Source organism: Pelecanus crispus, chromosome 6 (genome assembly GCF_030463565.1).
Source record: "Pelecanus crispus isolate bPelCri1 chromosome 6, bPelCri1.pri, whole genome shotgun sequence".
In the NCBI taxonomy this organism is placed as follows: domain Eukaryota; kingdom Metazoa; phylum Chordata; class Aves; order Pelecaniformes; family Pelecanidae; genus Pelecanus; species Pelecanus crispus.
In genome coordinates, this window is record NC_134648.1 from 1,827,333 (window position 1) to 1,838,586 (window position 11,254).

An 11,254-nucleotide genomic window follows, 5' to 3' on the forward strand; every position below is an offset into this window, starting at 1 on the left:
GCCAGCGCCATGTGTCTGGTGGGGCCAGGAGCTGTGGGTCCCCGTGGGGTGGGAGCGGTGGGTCCCGGGGTGCCCAGGGCCGTGGGTCCCAGTGGGGCAGGAGCCGTGGGTGCTGGAGGGAGCGTGGGGGTGGAGGATCCTGGTGAGCCGTGGGGCAGGGCTGTGGGTGCTGGGAGATGCCTGGGGCAGGCACCCATGGGGCTGGGGGGGACCCTGGGCCCAGCCGGGGGTGCAGGACAGAGGCTGCGGCGCGTGGGGTGACCCCTGGGTGCGTGCCAGGGGGCTGGGACCCCCCGCTGCGTGTAGGGTGGGGGTGCCCTGTGCCCCTCCGGCAGGATTAGGTGGCTCCCGGCCACGCAGGACACCACGGGTGCCGGGCACTAAGAGGCTTTGGCAGCCCCGTGGGGTCGATGCCACCGTGTCCTGGGAGCACGGTACCACCGGCACGGGCTCCAGTCCCGCCGGGATACGGCATCGCAGCTATCGTGGTGCGGGGTCACTCCGCCAGGACGTGGGCACCCCCGTCGTGCCGGATCGCCTGCGGCACTGCGATGCCGTGGGCAGGGATGCCAGCACCCAGCTTGTCCCCGCTGGGCACCGGCGGTGCCAGCCGGGGCCGGGAGCGACGGCCGTGGCCGCGCCGAGCCGTGGCAGCTGGGCTGGAGCCGGCAGCGACCTTCGCCGTTCCCAGGGCCGCTGGGATCCTGGAAAATGCCTGGAAATGGTGAACCGCCTTCCCTTATATGGCTCCACCGGGCTGGCCCTCCTCCGGCCCCGCTTGGCCGGCTGCCCAAGCCAGCACCCCCAGCCTGCCCGCCCTCTCCTCTCCCGGCGTGCCGTGCCATGCCGGGGCCCTGGGAAAGCGCCGTGGGCTGTGCCTTGCTCCCCGTCTCTGGCGCAGGAATGTGCAACCAGGCCGGCGGTGCCGCGGTGGGGAGAAAATCCCACCTCCCTTGCGCCGGCACCGGTGGCTCGGCACAGCCCCGACCCCTGCCTCAGTTTCCCCAATGCTGGGGAGTTTTGGGGACCCACCGTGCTGGAGCTGGCCGGCAGCCCCCTGGCATCCTTGCTTGTGCCACCAGCAGCACCCGGGGGCCGCATCCAGCTCGGCACGCCGGCGGGGTGTCCCGGTCCCCACGGCGGGGCTGGGGGTGCTGGGGGTCTCCGGCAGCCCCCCGCTCCGGGGGGAGCAGCCGTCCTGCCACGGGTGAAGGTCGGGGCTAATCCCCACCTGGAAGGCGGCGGGCAGGAGCCTGGGGGCTCTGGCCGGCCGCGTGCCCACCGTGGCGGTGCCGGGGGGGTAAGAGGATAAACCCCCCCCCTGCCCCGTGGGGCGGGCCGGCGGTGGCCGGGGGGCCGAGGCGAGTGGCCGCCGTCCCTGTGACGTGGGGCCGGCGCCGTAATCCCGGCGCGCTGAGCGGATTACGGCGACCGGAGGTGGCCTTCGGGGACGAGTCGCGGTGCCCGCAAATCCCTGGCCGGGCGTCACGTGAGGGACCCCCCACCGCCACCGGGGAGCCGTCCCCCTGTGCCAGGCAGGGCGTGAGCCGTGCCCCTGTCTCCCCCCCAATGCCACCCCCGCGTCCCCTCTTGTCCCCCCGCGGGGACCCGGTCATGGGTGGGGATGGGGGTCGGACCCTGCCGTGGGTGGGGGCTTGGGGTCTCCTGGCCCCGGTGTCCCCGGCGGTACGGGGTGGCCGTAGGGCTGGGTGCCCCCCCCCCAGTGCCAGGGTTCCTGTGGGGCTGGGTCCCCCCCAGCCCGAGGTGGCCGTGGGGCTGGGGCAAGGCTGAAGGATTTGGGGATTGGGGGGGGGCTGCTCCCCAAATCACCCAGAGCCGGCTGCCCCACGGCAGAACCAGCTGCGCCGGCACCTGGGGACCCGGGCTGCGGCACAGCCTGGGGATACGGGGCTGGGTCCGACTTGGGGGGCCCCGCGGTGGGTTTTTGGGGTGCTCCTGGCTTGCGCGGGAAAGCCGTGGGGAGGGCGGCGGAGCGAGGCCGCGCGCCATGGCGGGTGCAGGGAGGAGCTGGAGGGAACCGGCCTGACCGGTTCGGTGCCAGCACCCCCAGTGCCGGGGGGCTCAGGCGGCCCCGCTGCCGGCACGTGGCCCGGCTGAAGGTCACTGTCCCCGGGGCCACCCGCCTGCCGGGGTGAGTGGGCTCGCTGCCCTGCCGCAAACCGTCCCTCTGCCAAAAAGCATGGCGGTAAGCCCTCGCCGCTCCGGCACGCTTTGCCGCTGGCGGTCGGTTTTCGGGTGCCCCAACTGGGTCGGTGGCACCGAGCGGTTTCGGTGGCACCGAGCGGTTTCGGTGATATGGGAGGATCCCGGTGCCGTGGGCGAGCGGCCGGTGGCACCGGTGGTCCGGAAGGGTGAGCTGGTGCTGAGCTCACCGGGAAGGTGTCCCGCGGGCGTGGCGGTGACGCACGGCCCCGGCGCGGGGTGCCGGCGGGTGGGGGCTCAACGCGGCGATGGCGCTGGTCCCGCTCCGGCACCTCCTCCCGGAGCACGGCCCCCGGCTGCTGGGGTACATTACCCGGCTCTGGGGTAAGGGCGGGGGGGGCGAACCCCCAAATTTGAGGACCTCCACGGGTGGGAGGCCTCGGTGGGCTGTGCCAGGATCCGACTGGGCCGTATCCGGCCTTGGCCGATCCGTAGCCGGGGATTTTGGGGTTGGGGGATGCTGGAACCCCCCGACTGGAGTGTTTGGCCATCAGGTCAACCCCGGGGGCTCTTCACCGTGAGGAGGTGCGAGCCCCCCTTGGCCCCAAACGCTGCTGGGACCTCGGGGGGTGTCCGCACCCCCTAACCACCCCCCTGTCCACCCTCCCCAGACCTGCCCTGTGCCCTGCCGGTGCCGGGGGATGCCGGCATGCCGGTGCCCACCTGCCTGCAGCACCCTGCCCTGAGCCCGGTGCCGGAGCCCGGCCACGCCATGGAGGAGCCGGCCGGCGGCGGGGCCGAGCCGTGGGCCGAGGGGCTGCGCAACAACAACAACAACGCTTCCCTGGGGGGGTGGCCAACCGGCCGCGGCGGGCACCCCTTGGCACCTTTCGGCGGCCCCGGCGCCGAACCCAGCTACCTGGGGCGGGTGGTGCTGGAGATCGTGGAGTCGGAGCGCACCTACGCCCGCGACCTGCGCAGCATCGTGGAGGTGAGTGCCGAGGGGGGACACCCCCCGCCATCGGATGGGGTTTGGGGGGAGCCAGCTGGTTGCACCGGTGCCGCCGCCGCCGCCAACCGTGGGTGCTCGGTAGGGTTACCTGGGTAAGATCATCGACGCGGAGGAGCCGGTGCTGCGGCCGGAGCAGGTCAGCGCGCTTTTCGGCAACATCGAGGACATCTATGAGCTCAGCAGGTGGGTGCTCCCGGTGCCGCCGGGGCGGCGGGCACAGCCGGTGCCACCCCATCCCGCGGCTGGGGCCGGGGGGGGGGCTGCCATCACCCCGTCCCCTCTGTCCCCCCTAGCACCCTGCTGCAAAACCTGGAGAGCTGCGCCAGCGACCCCGTGGCCGTTGCCGTCTGCTTCGTCACCCGGGTAAGGGCGGGCGCAGCGGGGGGCACCGGGGGGCACGTCACCGGGGGGGGACATCACTGAGGCAGGGACACGGGGCTGTGCCGGGCTCTCACCGCGCTCCCCTTGCCCGCAGAGCCAGGAGTTCACCATCTACACCCAGTACTGCAACAACTACCCCAGGTGAGTGAGGGGGGCACGGGCGGGCAGGGGCGCGGGCAGGGGGCTGAGCCCGCTCCCTGCCCGCAGCTCGGTAGCGGCGCTGGCTGAGTGCATGAGGAGCAAGCCGCAGGCTCGGTTCCTCCGCGAGTGCCAGGAGCGGCTGCGGCACGCGCTGCCGCTCGGCGCCTACCTGCTCAAGCCCGTCCAGAGGATCCTCAAGTATCACCTACTGCTCCAGGTGAGCCGGCGCCCGGCGCGGTGCGGGCACGTGGCAAGGCGTGGCGTGGGCAGCCACGCGGGGTACTGGCACCCGGCGTGGTCTGGGTGCCCGGCATGGCGTGGGGATGCGGCAGAGCACGAGTTCCTGGCACGATTCAGGCAGCTGGTGTGGCACAGGCACCCGGCACAGCCTGCGCGCCTGGCATGGCACGTTTTCTGGCGTGGTCCGGCTACCTGGCGCAGCACGGGTACCCGGCATGGCACAGCCTGGGTGCCTGGCATGGCACCTTTCCCTGGCACAGCCTGGGCACCCGGCATGGTGTGAGCTCACGGCATGGCACAGGCGCTTGGCATGGTCTGGGGGATGGCGCGGCACAGGCACCCAGCATGGCACATCTCCCTGGCATGGCCTCATCGCCTGGCTTTGCGTGGGCACCTGGCATAGTCCAGGCACCCGGCATGGTATGAGCTCACGGCATGGCGCAGGCGCTTGGCATAGTTTGGGGCATGGCACGGCGCAGGCACCCAGCACGGCACATCTCCCCGGCACAGCCTGGTTCCCTGGCACGGCGCGGGCAGCCGGCACGGCACATTTCCCTGGCACAGCGCACACACCCAGCGTAGCACGTAGCCCGCTCCCCACGGCGTGGCACCGAGCACCGCGTCGGTGCCGCCGCGACACCGCGTCCTTTACCGGCAGGAGATCGCCAAGCACTTTGAGCACAAGTCGGGGGACGACTACGAGGTGGTGCTGGAGGCCATCGACACCATGACCTGCGTCGCCTGGTACATCAACGACATGAAGCGCAAACACGAGCACGCCATCCGCCAGCAGGTAGGCGCCGGCGGCGCGACGGGCGGCACTGGGCTGGCACCGCCGCGGCGGCGGGTGGCCGGTGACGCTCCCGTCCCCGGGGGACCTGGGCAGGAGATCCAGTCGCTGCTGCTGGGCTGGAAGGGGCCGGACCTGACCAGCTACGGGGAGCTGGTGCTGGAGGGAACCTTCCGGGTGCAGCGGGTACGCCACGAGCGCGCCGTCTTCCTCTTCGACAAGACCCTCCTCATCACCAAGCGCCGCGGAGACCATTACGTCTACAAGAGCCACATCCCGGTCGGTGCCGGGGGTCCGGGGGGTGCTGGGGATGGGGGAACCGAGGGGGTGCCGGGGATGGGGGGCTTGGGGGGGGGGTGCATGGGGTGCTGACGGCCTCTCCCCGCAGTGCTCCTCGCTGATGCTGATCGAGAGCACGCGGGACTCGCTCTGCTTCAGCCTGGCGCACTACAAGCACGGCAAGCAGCAGCACAGCCTGCAGGTAGGGGGGCACGAGGTGGGGGGCACCTTAGGGAACCCCTGCCCGGCCCCACTGCCCTCCCTGTTGTCCCCCCACCCCCAACCCCAGGCCAAGAGCGTGGAGGAGAAGCGCCTGTGGACCCACCACATCAAGCGGCTGATCCTGGAGAACCACCACGCCATCATCCCCCAGAAGGTGAGGGCAGGGCGGGACGGGCACCGCGGTGGCACCGGGGTCCCACCGGCACGGCGAGGCGGGGCGGCGGCCACACCCCGGCTTCACCCCCCCCCCCCCCGCCGTCTCTCTCCATCTTCCCTCCGCCCCAGGCTAAGGAAGCCATCCTGGAGATGGACTTGTTCTGTGAGTGCCGCCAGCGCCCCGCGGTCCCCTCCCTGCCCTCGCCTGTCCCCTCCCTTGCCCCCCAGCGTCACCCCCTGTGCCCGCAGACCCCCCGCGCCTGCCCCGCTGCAGCCCTGAGCACCTGAAGAAGAGCTGGTCCTGCCAGCCCCTGGGTGACACCGCCGCCGAGCCGCGCCAGGGCCGCCGGCAGTCCGGTGAGAGCCGCGCACCCCCGGCATCCCCGCCGCCGTCCCTTCCCCGGGGCGAAGCCGCGGCCGGGTTGCGCCGGTGCCCGCGGGGACGGTGGGCTGACGGGTGTCTCCGTCCCCGCAGAGCCTTTCCAGCACCGGGACCGTGCGGACACGCTGCCAGACCAGCTGCACGGGCACACGGGGCGCAGGCAGTCGGGTGCGGACGCCGGCGGGGACCGGGGACCCCAGTTGGGGTGGGGGGGGCTGGGTGCCGGGCTGGGGATGCTGGGGATGGGCTGGGGGACACGGGGACGATACCACCGTCGCCCAATTTGGATGCCTGGCTTCTCCCCGCAGAGCCCGCCAAGCAGATCCTGCGGCAGCTGGGCGAGCAAGGTGAGCCGGCACGGCCGCTGGCACCGGTGGGGCGGGCAGAGGGGGGCCGGGGGCTGGGTGGGCAGGTGGGGGTGCATTTTGGGTGCTGCCCACCTCCTAATCTCCACGTTTCTCTCTCCCGGCTGGCAGGGCTCAAGGTAAGGCTGGGGCGCAGGGCGGGTTGGGGTGCCCGGTGCCCCCCAGCCCTGGCACGCCGCTTGCCGGGGGGGGGCACAGGGTGCTGAGCCCAGTGCTCGCCCCCGAGTAGCATGCTGGCAGCGACGGGGCTCTCCTGGAGGTGGGGGAGCCCCCCCTGCACCCCAGAGCCTGGGCAGCAGCTGAGGGCGTAGTGGAGGAGGAAGAGGAGGAAGAGGAGGAGGAGGAGGAAGCTATGGGCAAGGACTGCCAGGAGGAGCTGCCCAGGGCCGGGGAGCTGCTGGTGGAGCCCCAGGAGGAGCAGGTACCCGCTCCGGCCCCCTAAACCCCAGGGAGGACCCCCACTGTGCCCTGCCACCCAAGGCACCCCGCTATCACTCCTGGGGCACCCCATGTTGCTCCCAGGGCACCCTGCATCACTTCCAGAGCACCCTGCATTGCGATCGGGGCACCCCACTTCACTCCTGGGCACCCTGCATCCTTCCTGGGCACCCTGCATCCTTTCTGGGGCACCCCACATCACTCCTGGGTACCCCATGTTGCTCCCAGGTCACCCTGCATCACTTCCAGGGTACCCCAATGTGCTCCCAAAGCACCCCGCATCACTCCTGGGTGCCCTGCATCCTTCCTGGGGCACCCCACATCACTCCCAGGGCACCCTATATCACTCTTGGGGCACCCCGCATCCTTCCTGGGGCACCCTGCATTGCTCCCAGGGCACCCTGTATCACTCCCAGGGTACCCCGTGTTGCTCCCAGGGCACCCCCCATCACTCCTGGGTGCCCTGCATCCTTCCTGGGGCACCCCACATCACTCCCAGGGCACCCCATGTTGCTCCCTGGGGCACCCTGCATCCTTCCTGGGGCACCCCGCATCACTCCCAGGGTACCCTATATCACTCCTGGGGCACCCTGCATCCTTCCTGGGGCACCCTACACTGCTCCCAGGGCATCCCATATCACTCCCAGTGTACCCCATGTTGCTCCCAGGGCACCCCCCATCACTCCTGGGCACCCTGCATCCTTCCTGGGGCACCCCCCATCACTCCTGGGCACCCCGTGTTGCTCCCTGGGGCCACTGTGGGATCCTCAGCTGTGGCTTGGCCAGTCCTGCTCGGAGCAGCCGGGGGGTCCCCTCCAGCCCCTGACACCCCACATTTGCTCTCGCCCAGGCTGGGAGGCACCCGCCGGTGCCGGAGGGACCCAAGCGGCCGAGCAGCTGGGGGCCGGGGACCTGCGAGAAGGTCAGTGCGGCCCTGCAGTCCCTGCCCAGGAGTCCCGGGGCACCCAGCACCCACCTGCCCACCCCTCCGCAGGCCGACAGTGCCGTGGAGCACCCCGAGGGGCTGGGGGCACCCGAAGCCCCGTCCTCGGCAGGGACCCCAGCACCGGTGCTGCCCGGCGGGGAGGGGGAGCCGGAGCACGCTGCGGAGGATTTGCAGGGGTTGAGCAGTGAGGAGGAGGAGGAGGAGGAGGAAGAAGGAGCCGCCAGCAGCATCCTGCCGCCCTCGGTGCTGGACCAGGCCAGCATCATCGCCGAGCGTTTCGGCGGCGGCGGCAGCTTCTCCCGCCGCAGTAGCCTGGCGCTGGAGGGGCCGGCGGGGCGGCCGGCCAGCTGCAGCGGCAGCGTCCTCAGCCTGGACGGTGGCCCCCCGCTCGAGGCCGGGGAGCCCGGGGACTCCCGCAGCACCGTCCCCTCGCCCGAGCCCCTCGCCGGAGCGCGCCGGGAGTCGCTGCTCTCCAGCCGGGACCGCTTGCTCCTCGACAAGATCAAGAGCTACTATGGCCACGCCGAGCACCAGGACGCCGGCTTCAGCGTCCGCCGCCGCGAGAGCCTCTCCTTCATCCCCAAGGGGCTGGTGCGAAGCTCCGTCTGCCGCCTCAATGGACTCCCCCGGCCCCCGGCGAGCCCCGAGCCCCCTGCCCAGCCGGCGCCGGAGGGGCCCGAGGTATCGCCGGAGGGGCCCACGGCATCACCAGCGGGGCCCATGGCATCGCCGGAGGAGCCGTGCCGGGAGAACGGGCTGCAGGCCCCCGAGCCGCTGCTCATCCTGGAGGAGGACGACGTGGGTGCCGTGGGCGAAGGGCTGCCGGCCGGGTCGCCGTCGCGGCGGCGGCTGCTGCTGACCCCTCCGCACGCCGGCACCAAGGTGTACCAGCTGGCGCGGCAGTACAGCCTCCGCATCAAAAGCCGCCGTGCTGGTGCCCGACGTGCCCCGGCGCAGCCGGAGGAGAGGGACCCGTGTGCCAGCACCCCCTTGGCTGTGCCGCGGGGCCGGGGACCGGCGGCGTTGCCCTCCCCGGGTGCCCCCCGCAGCCCCCCGAGCCCTGGCAGCGCCGAGCCCTTCACCTGGCCCGACGTGCGAGAGCTTCGCGCCCGTTTCGGCGCTCCGCGGCCCCCGCCGGTGAGCCGCAGCCGCTCGGCGCCCGAGGGGCCGTGCCGGGGTGGCCGGCCGGCTGAGAAGGAGCGGGGCAGCGGCCGGAGCCGGAGCGCCGAGGCGGCGGGGGGGTCCAGCACCCCCGGGCCGGTACCGGCGCGGCATGGCAGCGACGGGGCACTGTGGGTGGCAGCAGAAGCCCCCCTGGGCTCCGGGCAGCAGGTGCTGGTGCTGGAGCGGCTGCCGCCCCCCACCGAGCCCCCCACCTACGTACAGATCCGCTCGCCCACCACCCGGGAGAAGATCTGCTTGAAGGCGGTGGTGGAGCGCTGCAAAGCCTACCAGGCCTCCGAGGAGTACCGGCGACGCTGCCCCGAGCCCCCCGACGCCTCCGAGCCCCCTCGCCCCGGCCTAGTCAGGGACCTGCGGCAGAAATTTCAGACCCTCGACGCCGCCAGCTAGGTGGGTGATGGGGACCTTCCCGCGGACCCCAGGGAAAGGAGCACCCCATGGACCCCCAACCTGCCCGGGAGGAGGAGCACCCCATGGACCCCCAACCTGCCTGGGAGAAGGAGCACCCTATGGACCCCCAGCTTACCTGGGAGACAGAGCACCCTGTGGACCTCCAACCTGCCTGGGAGAAGGGGCACCCCATGGACCCCCAGCTCACCCAGGAGAAGGGGCACCCTGTGGACCTCCAGCTTAGCTGGAACAAGGGGCACCCCATGGACTCCCAACTTGCCCAGGAGAAGGGCACCCCATGGACCCGCAGCTTACCTGGGAGACAGAGCACCCAATTTACCTGGGAGAAGGGGCACCCCATGGACCCCCCCCAGCTCACTTGGGAGACAGAGCACCCTGTGGACACCCAACTTACCTGGAAGAAGGGGCACCCCATGGACACCCCCCCCCTCAGCTCACTTGGGAGACAGAGCACCCTGTGGACCCCCAACTTGCCCAGGAGAAGGAGCACCCCACAGACCCCCAGCTTACCCGGGAGAAGGGGCACCCCATGGACCCCCAACCTACCTGGAAGGAGGGGCACCCCATGGAGGCCCAGCCTGCCCAGGAGAAGGAGCACCCCACGGACCCCCCCAGTTGCTTGGGAGAAGGAGCACCCTGGGGACACCCAACCTGCCCAGGAGAAGGAGCACCCTGTGGACCTCCAACCTACCTGGAAGAAGGGGTACCCTGTGGACCCCCCCAACTTGCCGAGGAGAAGGAGCACCCCATGGACCCCCAGCTCACCCAGGAGAAGGAGCACCCTGTGGACCTTCAACTTATGTGGAAGAAGGGGCACCCCATGGAACCCCCAACTTGCCCAGGAGAAGGTGCACCCTGTGGACCCCCAGATTGCTTGGGAGATGCAGCACCCTGGACACACTCAACCTGCCCAGGAGAAGGGGCACCCCATGGACCCCCAGCCCACCTGGGAGTGGGAGCACCCCATGGATCTCCAACCTACCTGGGAGAAGGGGCACCCCATGGACCCCCAACCTGCCCATGAGAAGGAGCACCCAATGGACCCCCAACCTGCCCAAGAGAAGGGGCACCCCATGGACCCCCAACCTGCCCATGAGAAGGAGCACCCAATGGACCCCCAACCTGCCCAAGAGAAGGGGCACCCCATGGACCCCCAACCTGCCCATGAGAAGGAGCACCCAATGGACCCCCAACCTGCCCAAGAGAAGGGGCACCCCATGGACCCCCAACCTGCCCATGAGAAGGAGCACCCAATGGACCCCCAACCTGCCCAAGAGAAGGGGCACCCAATGGACCCCCAACCTGCCCAAGAGAAGGGGCACCCCATGGACCCCCAGCCCACAGGAAAAGGGGCACTCTATGGACCCCCAACCTGCCCAGGAGCAGGGGCACTCCATGGCCCCCCAGCCCACAGGGGCACCCCGCACCCCTCCCCGGCGCCCAGCACCGCGCCCGGCTCGCTTTCACATCTTTATTAGAAAAAAAAAAAAAAAAACCAACCCAAAAAACCCCAAACTGAACCAAAAAGTTCCTCTCTGGTCGCCCACTCTCCCCCCCACCCCAGGGTGGCTCGGCTCGGTCATGGGGTGCGGGGGGGGGGGGGTCCCCCACCCCGGCAGCACCGGTGGGGGCACGGGGTGCTGGGTGCGGGAGAGGGGCGAGCAGCGTCCCCCGTGCACCCACGGGCCGACGCTCTTTGGTTGGTGCCCGTGGGGGCCGGGGCTGCCCCCTCTGCACCCACACGCTGCGGGGGGGCGGGTTATGGCTTCGGGGAGGGGGGGGGGCACCCACAGCAGCCCCCTGCGTGGGTGCTGCGTGGGTGGGGGGGCATGCACGCGTGTGGGGCACGCACGCCCCGTGGCCGTGCGTGCGGAGGGGGTGGGTGCGCCTGCATGCAGGGACACACGTGTGCACACGTGTGCATGCAGGGACACGTGTGTGTGCGCACGCGCGCGTGGGGCTGCTGCGCACCCCTGGGCGCACACGCGTGTGCACATGGTGCGCGTACCCAGGGACGTACGTATACATCTGTGGTCACCTCCGCGTTGGCGCGTGCGTACCCTTAAGCGTGGAAATGGCTGTATATATATAAATACAAAAATATATATACACACACACACACACATGTGCACACAGGCACGTGTCG

The 11,254-nt window shown here is 71.1% G+C and overlaps 1 protein-coding gene across 1 annotated transcript; it reads left to right on the top strand.

Annotated features, from left to right (window-relative positions):
• Positions 1-2,872: 2,872 nt before the first annotated feature.
• On the top strand, positions 2,873-9,087 carry PLEKHG3 (pleckstrin homology and RhoGEF domain containing G3). The gene is made up of 16 exons (XM_075712237.1): positions 2,873-3,154; positions 3,258-3,358; positions 3,469-3,538; positions 3,651-3,697; positions 3,764-3,914; positions 4,596-4,730; positions 4,824-5,006; positions 5,116-5,208; positions 5,296-5,382; positions 5,514-5,547; positions 5,634-5,741; positions 5,860-5,985; positions 6,075-6,113; positions 6,243-6,250; positions 6,361-6,552; positions 7,420-9,087. The coding sequence occupies exons 1-16, from the start codon at positions 2,873-2,875 to the stop codon at positions 9,085-9,087; spliced, it is 3,324 nt and encodes a 1,107-aa protein (XP_075568352.1).
• Positions 9,088-11,254: the final 2,167 nt, after the last annotated feature.

Coding starts and splice junctions, on each gene's coding strand:
- PLEKHG3 (XM_075712237.1), top strand. CDS start 2,873: ATGCCGGTGCCCACCTGCCTGCAGCACCCTGCCCTGAGCCCGGTGCCG. Junction 3,359..3,468: donor GACATCTATGAGCTCAGCAG/GTGGGTGCTCCC, acceptor TGTCCCCCCTAG/CACCCTGCTGCAAAACCTGG. Junction 3,539..3,650: donor CCGTCTGCTTCGTCACCCGG/GTAAGGGCGGGC, acceptor CCTTGCCCGCAG/AGCCAGGAGTTCACCATCTA.